Genomic DNA, 16,260 nt, shown 5'->3' on the forward strand with positions numbered 1-16,260 from the left:
ACTTAATATATAGAAGATTTCTGGATTTCGGTATTTTAGGTCAACAAACATGCCTCAAATTCAACAGTATAAGCGTTAAATGGACTGGGCGATAGAAGTCTGCAATTTATGCTTTATTGAAGAATCAGGCCTGGTTTTATTATTTCACAAGAATGAAGCAAAGGATAAAGGCGGGCTCCGTTCACACTTGCGGCTGTTGATTACCGGCAAGCTTCCGGCCGCTGGGTAGATGATCCCTAGTCAAATGGCATTCCTTACTCACTTGAGTACGGGATTTTTAAAAAGGTAATCGGGAAATGAACACACGCACGTGCTATTATACATAATTACAAAAGCTGGTCAACTCTGGTCTCGTCAGTAGGAGCGGATGGCTGGAGGGACTGTGGCACAGTCAGCCTCGTTTAAAGTTCTGTCGATCACTGGTCTGTATTCCAATGAAACCTTAAAGAGAAGAATCAACAATAAAACAAAAAACATACAAGTAGCATTCTCTTGTGCTTTTTTGAAAAATTAGCTATAAAAGTTATTTGCAGACATATTTCAGGAACTTAAAAAACACAAGGACTCACTGGAGTATTTTTCAGTAACAAAGTAAGAAATGATCTAAATGCACAACAGGGGGGCACCTGGGTGGCTCAGTGGGTTAGGCCTCTGCCTTCGGCTCGGGTCATGATCCCAGGGTCCTGGGATCGAGCCCCGCATCGGGCTCTCTGCTCAGCGGGGAGCCTGCTTCCTCCTCTCTCTCTGCCTGCCTCTCTGCCTACTTGTGATCTCTGTCTGTCAAATAAATAAATAAAATATTTAAAAAAAAAAAAAAAAAAAAAAATAAATGCACAACAGGGACCAGCCATGTAACTTATGGTAAATCCATGTAATGAAATACAGCAATTAAAACAATGTATTAAATTCTTGATGCTTTACACAAATGATCAAGAAGTGAAACCCTGCATACAACTACCATTCTTTAATTATGTTTGAACTATGTATTTACACATCGTTTTTCCTACTTCTATTTATATACATACACATAAGGAAACGTGTACGCACATACATGCAAAACCTGAAGGAAATATTTCAGAACGGTAATGAAGGCTATCTCTGGTCAGCTTACAAAAATTAATTCAATTTTTGTACTTTCTATTACAATTGTAAAAAGCCTTGAGCATTACTAAAAACGGGAGTGTACCGAGAGGGAAGTGTGATTTCTCTCTATACACTGTCAGAAAAGAGCCTTCATGCAAAATTAAGGAAGTTACCGCCTACCTGAAAACAACAGACACCTGGGGCTCTCTGTATTGATGGCAAGAGAGCACAACATTGTTTCTGCAGACTCACATAAATGATTGAGACTATCCCTTACGAGCCTGGAGGGCTTAAAGGTAAACACTTTATGTCTTATTTCTGATTCTTAATGCCCAGCAGAAATGCCAAACGGGTGAGCTATGCTTTGCTGCAGTAAGACTAGGAGCCTCCACTGTACTCGACACTGGCTGTTCCTAGGACTCTGCCCACCTCACCCCCTCCTCTGCCTGCTCTGTGCCCAGGCCATGCTACGGGCTGCACAGAATACCCCAGGGCGACCCGAGGCTGCTCCCAGGTGGTCCGGCCAATGGGAAAAAAGGAGTATTTTCCTGTCCCAGTCCTATCCCCTGTCTTCACTCTCAAGGGGCTCCAGAATCATCATCCCTTCCCCTCACACCAAGGCTTGGGTGCTCACTCCCTGCTGGGGGCTAAGGCTGTGGAAAGCCAGCCCTTAAACCACCCGCCTACACTGGCTTCTGTTTCCAGGCAGAAGCCTGAGTGTCCTTTTCAGGAGTGTCTCAAATCTGTCACCAGTCAACTAAAAACACACTGGTTCTCCCAGCCCAGCATATGCTGAACTGCAGAACGTGGGGGACTGCATACTTACCAGTGCACACGTGAGCAGAACACGCTCCCTACATACCTTCCCAGTCTTGACATCAACATAGGAAAGGGTGTGCTTCCTCCAGTGCTCCTCAAACGGCTTCTTCTGCTGCCCCTGGATGGGCTTGGAGTAATCATACTCATCAATCCGCTCCTGAGGCCAGAAAAAGGAAGTTTCTTTCAGAAAATGCCAGTATCAATTACACTTCAAATTTCTTATTTCTCTAAACCATGGCAAACTCATTAAAATGATACACGAGAGACTAGTCTGATATGAATCCCCCTAGATCCCACTCAACAAGGAGGGAGCCACTGTCCCAAGCAGACCTCGTTCACAGAGAGCGGGACATTCCCAGCCCATTTTTCAACCCATGTCCCTTCCCTTCTACAATTCCTAGTGAAAACCCATTTTGTGTATATCTAACCTCGAAGAACACAGAGTAGGAAAGCAGCGCAATTAAGTCCCAACTCTAAGTGGGACGGAGAGAGAAGACCGTGACACGTTTGCCAGCGGCCAGCCTCCCGGAGCACCCGTCCATCCTGCAGCTTGTGGGCAAACTGTTCCCTCATCCCAGTGCCTCCGCAGCACAAATTAGCCTGATCGTTCATGCAATTAAAAGTTCATCAAATACTTTGTCTTTTCGCTCATATACTGGGAGATTTTGATTTCTTCTTTTAGCTTTTTTCATTTAAATGTTTCACTTTTAGCAATTATATTAAAATTTTGTTCAAAAACTCTTAAGAAGAAGCTGAATACTATTAAGGGATATCCGACACACGGTAATGGAAAAGACATACAAGAGCTGCTTTAAATAAAACCCAGGGGCACCTGGCAGGCTCAGCCAATGGAGCACGGGGTTGTGAGTTTCGGTGCTGTGTTGGGGGTACAGATTACTTAAAAATAAAATTTAAAAATAATAACGAACTGAGGGCTGACAGAGGGAGGTGGGTGGGGGATGGGGATTAAGGACACTTGTGATGAGCACCAAGTGTTGTATATAAGTGATGAATCAGTGAATTCCAATCCAGAAACCAATACTGCACATGGTCAACTACCTAAAATTTAAATTAAAAAAAATAAAAATAAAAGAATAAAAATAAAAACACAAAAGTGTACCAAAAAAAGCTTTCTATAAAAATAAACGAATAAACAAAATAAAACACAAACAAAAAGACTCAAACGCTTGGCTCTGTTCCTGCTGAGTGAGGCGAGTGTGGAGGTGGGCAGAGGACGGTCTCGCACCCGGGAGCGAGCGAGGCTGTAGCACCTTCCCTTCTTTCTGAGCACACGCCAGGGCTGAGTTCTCCGGGGCCAGCGGCTTCCACGGCCCGACTGCCGTGACTGAACAGAAACTCGTTCGCCTTGGCCACACGAACTGCCAACCGAGCCACAGCCGGGGAGGCGTCTACTCCTCGGCACAGGTGACGGATGTGCTTCATCAGGCTGAACCTAATCCAGCTCCGGTGGCCGGCAGGTGAATGAATAAAATCTCACAGTGACTCAGAATGGAAGCCTCTCGCCGGGGCCAATTTTCCCTCTCGCCTGTGCCCAGCTGACTGGTGTGGCTGCTCCCAGCTCCACCACACTGCCCCGGACCAAAGCCTGTCTCTCTGGGAAGCGGTTTGCCCTCAAGTGCCCACGTCCTCAATGTTTTCCCATCATACGCTGAGCGCCCTGTCTGGAAGAATGTGAACTGTACTCTGCATAAAACTCAGGTCATTCAGGGGCGCCTGGGTGGCTCAGCTGGTTAAGCATCCCCCTTCGGCTCAGGTCATGATCTCAGGGCTCTGGGATCGAGCCCCGCACCGGGCTCCGGGATCGAGCCCCGCACCGGGCTCCCTGCTTGGCGAGGAGTCTGTTCTCTCTCCCTCTTCCCCTCACCCCCGGCCCGCCTGCTTGTGTCCATGTGTGTGCACTCTCTCTCAAATAAATAAAATCTAAAAAAAAAGAAAAAGAAATCAGACCAAGATGAGGCCAGGCCTCAATCATTTACTCATTTTAACATTTTCTGGCCACAGTACTCAGACTGCACGCTAATCTCTGACCTAGTAAAAGTCAGGTGGGCTCTTAGAGACGCCACTGGCAGGAGCAGAGGCCGATCTGAGGCAAGAAAAAGTCATGCTGGTACCAAACACAGTGACACCAAAGTACGAAAGTTATTAGAGGGGGAAAAAACCATTTTTTCAACTTACTTTTGGGAACGTGGAGTGAAATGTACAGAAAGAGCAGGGTTAGGGACGGAGCAATGCCAGTGGACAGAGGACATGATGTGCACCTGGGATATGCTGTGAGAACGCACCTTGTAATCTTCCCGCGCGTGAGCACCACGCGACTCCTTCCGGGCCTCTGCTCCATAAATGGTCTGCAGCGCACAGAGCATCAGGTTCTGTAGCTCCAGGGTCTCCACCAGGTCGGTGTTCCAGACCATTCCTGGGGACACACAAGGCACCCGTTAGAGACAGGATCCCGTCAGATGCGTCCTCAGGGCTGTGGCTGTGGGCTTGCCAGCATCCACTCACACAGCAAGGACAGGGTTAAGTCACACTACATGGGACACACAGGGCTCTGAGGCAGCCTAGCAGATACCCGGCGCCCCAAGTACACCCAGGGCCCCACGAACGGCTCACCTCGGTCAAACGTCTTCAGATGTTTCAGGTCTCCATAGAGCTGGCTGATCTTCTCACAGCCTTCCTGTAACACACTTCCCACACGGAACACTGCAGCGTGATTCTGCATCGACTGTAACACAAAACATCATCTGTACATCTTCAGCTGGTGTGAAGAAGCCACGTCTAAAACTGGTAAACCCGTCAGGCTTTTTCTTATGCGTTTCATTTTTAAGATTTTATTTTTAAATAATCTCTAAACTCAATGTGGGACTCAAACTCGCAACCTTATATGCATACATGTGTATGTACCATAGAATATACAGCACATACAGAGTATACAGAACATACACACACATCTTTAGTAACCATTCACCATTAGACACCTATTTTCTTGGCTACTGTAAATAACACTGAAATAGACATGGGGCACAGACATCTTCTGGAATTAGTGTTTTCATTCCCTTTGAAACATACACAGAGCTGGGATTGCTGGATCACAGAGTAGTTCTATTTTTAATTTGGGGGGGTGCCCTCCACACTGTTCTCCACGGCGGCTGCACCAGCTTGCATTCCCACCAACAGCACGTGAGGGGTTCCCTCTCTCCGAATCCTTGCCAACATTCGTGTTTCTTGTCTTTTTGATACTAAACATTTCTGATGGGTGTGAGATGAAATGATGATTCTGATCAGCATTTCCCTCACGATGAGTGATACTGAGCATCTTTTCATGTCTGTTTGCCAACTGCACATTTTCTTTGGAAAAACGTCTGTTCCGATCCTCTGCCCATTTCTCAGATTGTTTCTATTCTACCGAGTTGTAGGAGTATTTTATGTGTTTTGGGATATTAGTCCCTCATCAGATACATGACTTGCAAGTATTTCCTCCCATTCTATAGGCTGCCTTTTCATTTTGTTGGTCTCCTTTGTTGTGCCGAAGCTTAAGTTTGCTGTGGTCCCAATGGTTTATTTTTACTTTTCTTGCCTCTGCTCTTGATGTCAAATCCAAAAACTCACCACCAAGACCGCCACTCAGAAGCTACTGCTTGTGTTTTCTTCTAGGAGTTTTATGGTCTCAGGTCTTACATTTGAGTCTTTAACCCATTTTGAGTCAGTTTTTTGCACACGACTGTCCGGTTTTTCCAGCACCATTAAAGAGACCGTTCTTTTCCCACTGGATATTCTTGGCTCTTCTGTTGTAAATTATTAGCCATATACACTGGTTTCTTAATGAGCTTGTTTCTATTCCATTGATCTACAGAGGTCTGTTTTTAGGCCAATACCTACCTTACTGTTTTGATTACTATTCCTTTGTAACATAGTTTGAAATCAGGAAGAGATATGCCTCCAGCTTTTTCTCTCAGGATTGTTTTGGCTATTCATTCAGGGTCTTTTGTGGTTCCATACACATTTTAGGTTTGTTCTATTTTTGTAAAAAATGCCACTGGAATTCTAATGAAGACTGCACCGAGTCCGTGAACAGCTTTGGGTAATACGGAAATTTTATAATATTACTTCTTCCAGTCCACGAGCACAGGGTATCTTTCCACCTATTTATGTCCTCAACTTTATTCATTAATGCTTTATACAATTTTCAGTGTACAGATTTTTCCCCGTCCTTGGTCAAAATTATTCTTTCTGATGCAACTGTAAACAGAATTATTTCCTTAATTTCTCTTTCAGAATGTTCATTACTTGTGTAACAGAAACAACAGATTTTTGTGTATTGATTGTTATCTGTCAACTTTATTGAATTCACTTCCTAGTTCTAAGTTTTTTGGTGGAGTCTGTGTCATGTGATCTGGTATGTCTGTAAACAGTGACTTTTACTTCCTCCTTCCCATTTTAGGTTTCTTTCCTGCCTGACTGCTCCAGCCAGGACTTCCAGGGCTGTGCTGAATCAAGTGGTGACAGTGAACATCTCTGTCGTGTCCCCGGGATGAGAAAAGCTTTTGGTTTTTCACCATTGAGTCTGACACTAGCTGTGGACTCGTCATATACAGCCTTCATTACACTGGGGGACACTCCCTCTCTACTTGCCTCGTTGACAGTTTTATCATAAATTGATGTGAAAATGCAGTTTTGATGAAAGCTTTTAAAAAATGCTTCTATGTTCCCATTAAGTATGTGTCTTAAATCCACATACATCAAAGCTGAACAGTTTGCATTTCGGGAAGGCAGTCTGCGGAACTCGGCCAGGATCTGTGATCGCAAGCAGACTTCTGAGGCACACTGTACTGAATGGTGGCACAGAAGGCTTAAGGGCTCCACCTTCAAAGTCCCAAGGAGGCACTAGCTCCACTCTCCAGATCTGCTGTGGCAAATGTTCTAGGAGCCAGCAGACGGCCCCTTGGTGACACAAACTAAGGAGTGCTGAGGTTATGAGCTGGTCAGCAGAGAGCACGGGGTGGGCGGTCAGGAAGAAGAGTGAGAAGTCAGAGCCTTGGGAATCCCCCTGCCCGTCTTCTGGTTAATCTTGAAGAAAACCACTCATATATCAAATTCCTGTATGGCTTTATGGTTTATGCTCTTAAGAAGTGTGACACGAAATAAACCTGACATTTATTTTGGGATCTACCTTTGTTTCCTATCACCTACTGAATGGCCTTTCGTCACTCTTGAAAAACCTCTCTACCCCATGCTCAATCACAGTGTGTGCCTGGGCCTACTTCTGGACTCTACTTTGCACTCACCTCTACCACAAGCTAATAAAGCTTGTTGATTTAGTTCTATTTTTTTTTTTTTAAGATTTTTATTTATCTATTTGACAGAGAGAGAGAGATCGCAAGTAGGCAGAGAGGCAGACAGAGAGAGAGGAGGAAGCAGGCTCCCTGCTGAGCAGAGAGCCCAAAGCGGGGCTCAATCCCAGAACCCTGAGATCATGACCTGAGCTGAAGGCAGGGGTCTAACCCACTGAGCCATCCAGGCGCCCCTTGATTTAGTTCTATTTAACAGGCATGTCATCTCCTTCTTTAGAATGATACATAATTTTATTTTTATTTTTTAAAATTTTACTGAGAGGCCGAGACCGCAAGTGAGGGTGAAGAACCAGATTCCCCGCCGCGGGGCTTAATCCCCGGACCCTGAGATCGTGACCCGAGCCCAAGTCAGATGCTTAACTCACTGAACCCCTCAGAAGCCCCAGAACAACACATCATTTCAAAATTGTAACGCCCACCATCAAATGTCCTGGCCTCTCAGGACAAGCAAATGGGAAAAACTATCTTAGAATCTAATAGATGTTAGTTAAAACATTCTTTTATGTTCTTAACTGCTCACGTTTTCACACTCTTCAGGGTTAGGGTTATTCAAGGCATTGTAAACTTCTGGTTGTACTGTGAATGAGGTAATTTTCAAATGAATTATTGCAAGCATCCTGGAAAGCTATTGAGGATTCTTTTATACAGATATCTTAGTTCATTCTTGTTTTTACTAGTTTTTTACTTATTGTCTTGAGATTTTTAATTGTATCTGTAAGTAACGATACTTTTGTCTACTCCTTTTCAATACATACCTTGTTTCTTTACCCTTACTGTATCAGCCGAACTCGGCAGAAAAATCAGCCCTCCAACACAAGCGTGCACTCCAAGAAGGGAGGATTTTGTTCAGACACCTGGAGCATCTACAACACTGCCTGGCCCAGCAGGTAACAATCGCCATGGTCTCTAACCCACGACGGCTTGACTTCCTATTCTTCACCCTCCCAGTGATGCAGAGGCGGTCTGCGTTCAGAGAAACCCTAGTTTGGCTCTTCCTCTTTTCCCAAGCTAGCCATGTGCCTCCGGCGTCCCTGGGCACCGGCAGCAGCTGCAGCCATCACTCAGCCCCACGATCCCGAGGGTAAACAACCTTCCCCCCACACACACAGCCATTGTTTTTCACTTTCAGTATTCAGTAAGTCACACGAGGCAGTCAACACTGCACTATGAAACAGGCTTTATAGTAGATGAGTTTTCCCTACTGCTGGCTGACAACTGAGGTCGGCTAAGCAGACGTTCAGTAAGTTAGAGGTGTTTTAAATGCATTTATGACTTACAACATTTTCAACTGTCACAGGCACGTTAACACCATCGCAAGTCAAAAGATCTGTACGTGCCTTATTTGGTGGGAATGCCCCTAGGACTTCCTATTTCAAAATACCTCATGAATTTACCATTTCCACACCCAGAGGTTCCTACGACCCAGGGCAATGATCACATCTGTCGTAGCTGGCCTCCAACTGCTGGGGTCAGGACCCTGTGGAAGTCCTGCACAGCACCTCTCGTCCGGTTTCCTTCAACCTCTGTCCTTCACTTGCGCCATCTGCCTCACCTTTCCTGGAAGCCTCCCTGGAGCCCAGCCTGCCCAAACACAGAACCACAGTCCTGTAAAAGCAGCAGTATGCGACGTTCTTCTTTTGATGGTGACCTCAAAAGACCCCTCAGCATACGACTAAAAAGCAAGGGGCTTCTTCTCAGAATGCGCCTCCACGAAGAAATCCTTGAACATGATTTTAACTGGACAGATCCCATTCATGGACCAGGAATCCCTGTATTTGAAGACTCTGGGGGATGCCTAGCGGTCTCACTGACTATGTTTATCTAACCCTACGTTATCCAGTGCAGCAGCCACAAGTAGCGCTTTAGGGTAAACTGAAGTTGAATAAAATGAAGACTCAGTTCTTTAGTCAGACTACAGGCTCCAAGGTCACAGGGGGAACCCGTGATCCTATCCTCAGAGAAGATCCCATCAGACATGCTGATCTAGAAGGTAAACGCCCTGACGACCACCAGTGGGCAGGATCACCCCCCGCCCCCCCCCAAGTCCCCTCTCGTCCTGCTGTTATTTAGCAGCTTCATGGGCCCAGTTCAGAGACTCTCGCAGAGCTGCTAGAGGCTGGGTGTGGTGGGGCATTAATCTCTTGGCAATGAGACGCGTAGGGCTTTAAGAAGCTCCTGCTGGGAATGGAGGTCCTCAGACCTTACACTGTCCCTCCCCTTTTAGGCTCTGACACACACCTGACAGCAGAGAGGGTCTGAGGAGGGGAGAGCCACATGCAAGCACCCGGGGCGCACAACAGCACTGCATCTCTGCCCTGCGCGGCTACCTCCAGCCTTCGGGGTGGAACGTGTCCCTTTGCTGTTCACCCTGAGCCTGGCACAGGGCTGTGGGCACACGGTCTGCTCCCTGGAGTGTGTGCGGGCGCTCACCTTCTGCATGCTCAGCCGCAGTTCCGATGTTCTTATGCTTCCATCAGCAAACCTCAGCTTGTCAAGATTCATGACGGACTCTTCCCCGGCATTTGGTCTGATCGGGGGAACTTTATCTCCTTAAAAAACACAGACAAATCGCTAGAATTTAATGGAGTTTAGAAAATGTACACATCATCTGAGCTGATATTCTGCCTAGACCACCCGAGACCTAAGGCACCACATAATGACTTGGAGCCAAAGGGTAAACACAAAGAGCCAAAGCCAAAAGTCAAATTTCTGGCAAGGAGTAGGTATCCAATAAGAAATCTTTGAACAAAACAGAAACCATTCCGGGGCGCCTGGGTGGCTCAGTGGGTTAAAGCCGCTGCCTTCGGCTCAGGTCATGATCCCAACGTCCTGGGATGGAGCCCCCGCATCGGGCTCTCTGCTCAGCAGGGACCTGCTTCCTCCCTTCTCTCTCTGCCTGCCTCTCTGCCTACTTGTGATCTGTCTGTCAAATAAATAAATAAAATCTTAAAAAACAAAAAACAAAACAAAACAAAAAAAAAACAGAAACCATTCCTAAGTTCAAAAATTAGATTTGTGCATTATTATTCTATTGAACGGAAAACTGGCACCTTCACGATAGCGAGCAGCTTCCAAAAATTCTGCCAATGTGCCCCACCCCCACCGACAGTCCTCACTCAGGGATGAGGGAGGGCCTGGCCAGGCATGTTTAAAAAACTCTCCCGCTGATTCGGACCTTTGCATCTCCTTACCTAAACCATCACAATATGTTTTTCTGACTTTTCTAAAAAGATAAATGTTTTAAAAATTTAAAATATTTCAAAGTTTGTTTTTGTTTTTTTTTAATTTGACAGAGAGAGAGAGTTCAAGTGGACAGAGAGGCAGGCAGGAGAGAGAGAAGCAGGCTTCCCACCGAGCAGGGAGCCCAATGTGGGGCTTGATCCCAGGACCCTGGGATCAGGACCTGAGCTGAAGGCAGCCACTCAACCGACTGAGCCACCCAGGTGCCCCCGAAAATTTAAAATAAAATGTCTTAAAAATTTTCAAAGTTTTTCTTTTAAATGACGTTTGGAAATGTATTTTCTTCAGTGAGTAATATGGGCAGAGGGTATGAAATGAGGAAGCAAAGGTCTGCAGGTAAAGCAGGGGTGCTCACAGCCGCGCTCCGCAAGGAGCGAGGGCCCAGTCTCTCGTGTGACCCACCCCAGCTCTTCCAGGCCAGCTGCGGTCTCTGCTTTTGTTTGTAATGTTTTTTTTTTTTTTTTTTTTAAATGATCATCTGGGGCTCCAGGTGGCTCAGACAGTTAAGCAGCTGACTCAGCTCAGGTCTTGATCTCAGGGTGGTGAGTTCAAGCCCTGTGCTGGGTTCCACAGTGGGCCTACTTAAAAATAAATATATTAAAAAATTAAAATTAAAAAAATTAAAATTAAAAAGTGATCATTTACCAAAATTATTTTTCTCTAGGTGCACAATTATACAAATTTTGACACAGGTATGGGTTCCTGTAACCATCACAATTCAGGTACCAAATAGGATACATAATTAGGGTACAGAACGTTAAAAATTCTCATGTTTGGGAGAATGTAGCAACGTTTTTCCTTCTCTTTTTGGTTTTAAAAGTTGTAAAGTACGGGGCGCCTGGATGGCTCAGTTGCTGGGCGTCTGCCTTTGGCTCACGTCGTGATCCCAGGATACTGGGATCGAGCCCGTGCCGGGCTCCCTGCTCAGTGGGAAGCCTGCTTCTCCCTCTCCCACTCCCCTGCTTGTGTTCTCTCTCTTCATGTCTGTCTGTCAAATAAATGAAATCTTTAAAAAAAAAAAAAAAAAGAAAAGAAAAGAAAGAAAGTATAATTAAGGTACAGTATCATTTTTGGTGTAGTTTTGCACATTTTGCCAAACAGAGCTGCGCAAGGCCCACTGCGATTAGAACGGCAGCCACTGAGCCGTCTTATTCCCAATTTTGTCTCTTCCATTATGTTATACAAGTAAAACCCAAGGTGTGTAGCCTCTTGAGCCGGATCATATGACCCAATACATCTGAGATCCATTCGTGCTGTTGCATGCACGAGTACCTTATTCCGTTTTTAATCACTAACTTAGAAAAGTTTTTTTTAAAAAGTGTGTATTGATCCTTCAGATATAAAAGTACAGGATATTTTTATAAAACTTCCTTTTTCTTATTTTCAAACAAAGGGGACCGTGAACTTTCTGCTTTGCTTGTAGATCTGGTTTCAGGCTTCACCACTGCAGTGGAATGAGCACTAGATTCCCTCTCAGACTAGGTGGGTCTGACTCTTGTCTTTGCAGCAAAGATCGGGACAGGGCCCCACCTCTGCCCATCAGCGACTTGGTCGGAGCAAGGGAGATGGTGTCTGAAAGTGTAACTGTCTGTCACACGTATCTGCTAACTGCAGGCGGGAAGGCGAGTGTGGTGATGTTGAGGGCTGTGTTCAACTAGCAGGACAGTAAGACTTCCCCCAACTTAGAATCCATGCAAAAAGCTTTTATTCAACAGAAACGGCAGAACTGAGACCAAACGGTCACCACCAGTGGAGCCTAACGGACAGAGTGGGGCCCAGGGATCCCACTGTCCTACCCTCGGGAACACTGTCTTCATGTCACCCGCGGTCCTGAGCGAACGGGCCACAGGAACCCACACAGAGCCCTACGGGAGCTCACTGCGACAGCATGTGTCCTGCTCCCGGCGGGACTCGTGCTTTCAGCACAGGGTGCTGTTCCTTCCGAAGGTTATTAAGTTACCGGATGAACACAATCACGGACTGAAAACCACTGTGACGCTGCAGGGACACCTGTGACCCAATGCTTTGTGTGCATTACGTTCTGCTTTAATAGATCATTTACTTTTTTTTTTTTTTTTTTTGAAAAACCGAAGTTACTTTCCCATAAGTACTGAGAACTTACATACAGTCACATGCGCTGTTTAAAATATTTCCTTGCAAGTAGTAATTTGTAACAAGCAAGCACCATGTGATATACTTCCTCTCGAAACAACTCCCTCACAGGGACTTTTCTAAAGAGAACATTAATGACCACAAAACAAGATCTGATGAAAACCAGGTTATCCTCTAAATTGTTAAGACCCTCACCCAGCCTGTCCAGTCTCAAGTCTGTCACAATATAAATCTCTGAATCACAGTCTCTTCACTTACAGGCGGAAAAACCAGACTACCCCCCGTGACCACTAAGCAGATTTCCAACAAATCAAGACATGGTAACCTATCACTTCCCGAAACAGCCTGAGTCCCTGAAGAAAACACGTACCGGGTTTGCAGGACTCTGCGATACTCAGGGCACACGCCCTGCCAAAGACGACCAGGTCCAAGAGCGAGTTTGCCCCGAGGCGGTTGGCACCGTGCACCGAGGCGCAGGCGGCCTCCCCACAGGCATACAGGCCGGGCACGATCTGATCCTGGCCATTCACATGCCTGAGGACCTGCGGAAGGAAGACTTCACACTTCAGGAGCACGGTCTGCACGGCCCTCCTTCCCAGGCCGGGCGCGTCTGCCTGCAGGCTCAGAGGAAGGACGGCAGGCAAGGACCACACCTGCTCTCGTCTACAGGGAGCCCTCTGAGTCCGCACCCGGACACACAGCCAGCCCAGGCAGAGTCAGGTCAGAGGACCCCACACGGCAACACCTGCTGCTCATTACAAACCTCGTTCCCCACCTGACTGACGCCCTCACTTCCACACTCCAGCAAGGGAGTATGGCACATTGCTTGTCTACAAAGTGGGGAGGAGCGCCCCAGCCACCTCATCTGAGAAGCAAAAAAAAAAAAAATCACAAACCAAAAAGCCCTAGGTGGACTGCAAACCACCCACAAGTATGTGAGGTGAGGAGAATATGATTTACAAGGTCACAGTAAAAGTAACAAGAGATCATACAGGAAAATAAATTATAAACTGGGAAAAGCTGCAAATGATACTGTGTCCATAACCGTGTGCTCTGGAGGGGTCACTGAGTCACCGGTGCCTGCCCATCCTTGCAGAGTGAGGGCAAACGCTGGAGTGTGCCTGGGCCCTGCTCTGCCCTCCAGCAGCGACTGTGCCAAGGGAAACATCCGTACAATGTTTCTGTATTCTCTGGGTCCAGAGGGACAACTGTGAGGTGGGCCTGTCGTTCCTGCCCCGCTCCCCCCTGTGGAAGGGTCCCGGCTTGGTCACCTGCCCCTTGTAGTTGGTGGGAATGCCACCCATGTTATAATGCACAGTGGGAAGGACGGGGATCGGCTCCTTAGTGACATCCACGCCCGCGAAGATCATGGCCGTCTCCGAGATGCCCGGCAGGCGTATGGCCAGTTGTTCCGGGGGCAGGTGGTGCAGCTGCAGGTAGACGTGGTCCTTCTCTGGGCCGCAGCCTCTGGTGGAGAAGGACATCATGGGGGGGGGGGGGGAGAACGGTAAATATAGAGGATGTGAGACCACGAAGTCACTGAAGCGTATCAGGTTCCACTTTTCTCAGGCTGTACGTCACTTGTAGTCATCCATTCTTCACATCTTTTCCAAGCACCTACCCTGGCCGGAGGGGACTCCACGTGCTGGGACACAGCCAGAACGTGGACAGACACTCTGCCCTCACCGGGCTCACACTCCAGTCTTGGAAAGTCACTGTGTTTTCCTTGATAAATGGGTCAGGAAGTCCTTCTAATGCAAATACTGCAAATATAACGTAGTAGAGGCCGTAACCCCAGACTCTGACAAGAATCGCCGCAGGAAGGCAGCACGGACACTGAAGAGCCAACGCTGCTTCGGGGAACACCACGGGCTCGCGCACAGCAGGTCCCCAAGCCGCATCCGCGGCCCACACACTAACTTCAGACTGCCGGCACGTCTGTCTCTGTCACAACACTCACTCACACGCACACAAACGATGTTCCACAGATTTGAGATTTAGGTCCGACCAGCCCAACTCCCCAAAATGCTGGTCTTTAGGGCGACATCATAGAGCGACAGTCAGTCAGAGGGTGGCAGGGAGCTGCACACAACCTACAGAGTTGGGAGGAGGTGCCGAAACTCACACAGTCACACCAGCCCATGTTAAGATGCAGACGCCAACAGCAGCCACCAAAAGAGAAAGCAGGGGTGTGCGTGTGTGTGTGAGTGTGCGCTCAGACACCTTTGGAGATAATCACACAGACCTTCCTTCCCGGATTTCCAGAGTCATGGACCGAGATACAACGTCTCTGGACGCCAAATCCTTTGCCACCGGGGCATAGCGCTCCATGAACCTTTCGCCTTGGCTGTTAATGAGAATGCCTCCCTCTCCACGACACCCTTCCGTGATGAGACAACCAGCGCCATATATACCTGCAAAGAACCCAATTAATTAGCTCTTTCTAACTGAACAACTGCTAGGTCTAGATTTCAAATGCAAATTTTTTTCGATATGTTTGGGGAAAGGAAAAGGGTATGCAAACGGCATTGTGCTCCCAAGAGAGTAAGACAAGAAAGACTGAGAAGAGTAGATAAGATTATAGTAGATACAGTAGATGCGATTATGAAGTTCTGATAAGAAAAAGCCCAAAGCAGCAGAACTGCCCTGCTGACCTGAGAATTCCAATGACAACTGTTTAAACTTTCAACACAAGCAAGCACACGTTAAATTCATGTTTTGTTTTGTTTTGTTTTTTTAAGATTTTATTTATTTATTTGACAGAGACATACTAAGAGGGGGAACACAAGTAGAGGGAGTGGGAGAGGGAGAAGCAGACTCCCCGCTGAGCAGGGAGCCTGATGTGGGGCTCAACCCCAGGACCTGGGAGCATGACCTGAGCCGAAGGCAGACGCTTAACGACTGAGCCACCCAGGTGCCCCTGTTTTCATTTTAGAGCATCACTTTGTGCCACAAAATTGTGACAAGGTTGGACAAACCAGCTTGGAAAGTTTCGATCTAAACTCACTGGTAACGGGGCGCTTCGTGCTTACAAGCGGAATTCAGAAGCTTCAGACATTTTTTTAGTCCCTTAGTACCTAAGGGACACCTGGGTGGCTCAGTTGGCTGAACGTCTGACTCTTGGTTTCGGCTCAGGTCCCGATCTCAGGGTCCCAGGGTGGTGGAATAGAACCCCTGCTCTCGCTCTGTGCACTCATCGAGGAGAGGCCTTGAGATTCTCCCTCCTTCTCGGCCCCTCCCCCCACTCGTGCACTCTGTCACTCTCTCAGATAAATAAATAAATCTTAAAAACAAAACAAAAACCAAGCCTGGGTGGCTCAGAGGGTTAAGCCTCTGCCTTCAGCTCAGGTCAGGATCTCAGGGTCCCGGGATCGAGCCCCGCATCGGGCTCTCTGCGTGGCGGGAAGCCTGCTTCCCCCCCCCAACCCCCACTCTGCCTGCCTCTCTGCCTGCCTGTGATGTCTGTCAAGTAAATAAATAAAATCTTTTTAAAAATAGATAAATAAATAAATATTCTTGAAAATTTAAAAAACAAAACTAAACTACCTAAAACTTTTTTTTTATTTTTCATCTCTGCCAGGGATCAGAAAAAACAGACTGACAGAGCAAAGAGAAAAAAAAACAGATCAGGTTCTTT

The 16,260-nt window shown here is 46.9% G+C and overlaps 1 protein-coding gene across 2 annotated transcripts in view; it reads right to left on the reverse strand.

The window, feature by feature from the left end:
- Positions 1 to 98: 98 nt before the first annotated feature.
- The window catches only part of SDHA (succinate dehydrogenase complex flavoprotein subunit A), a 29,064-nt gene continuing 12,902 nt past the window's right edge, over positions 99 to 16,260 (reverse strand). For both annotated transcript variants that reach the window (XM_080803574.1, XM_080803575.1), the window contains exons 8-15: positions 14,869 to 15,037; positions 13,895 to 14,090; positions 12,994 to 13,165; positions 9,702 to 9,820; positions 4,534 to 4,645; positions 4,206 to 4,336; positions 1,946 to 2,059; positions 99 to 441 (exon numbers count right to left, since the gene is read on the reverse strand). In XM_080803574.1, the coding sequence (XP_080659700.1) occupies positions 355 to 441; positions 1,946 to 2,059; positions 4,206 to 4,336; positions 4,534 to 4,645; positions 9,702 to 9,820; positions 12,994 to 13,165; positions 13,895 to 14,090; positions 14,869 to 15,037 (1,100 nt within the window). In that variant the 3' untranslated portion in view covers positions 99 to 354. The remainder of the gene's footprint in view (positions 442 to 1,945; positions 2,060 to 4,205; positions 4,337 to 4,533; positions 4,646 to 9,701; positions 9,821 to 12,993; positions 13,166 to 13,894; positions 14,091 to 14,868; positions 15,038 to 16,260) is intronic.

The sequence above is a fragment of the Martes martes genome (genome assembly GCF_963455335.1).
Source record: "Martes martes genome assembly, chromosome: 5".
Taxonomy (NCBI): Eukaryota; Metazoa; Chordata; class Mammalia; order Carnivora; family Mustelidae; genus Martes; species Martes martes.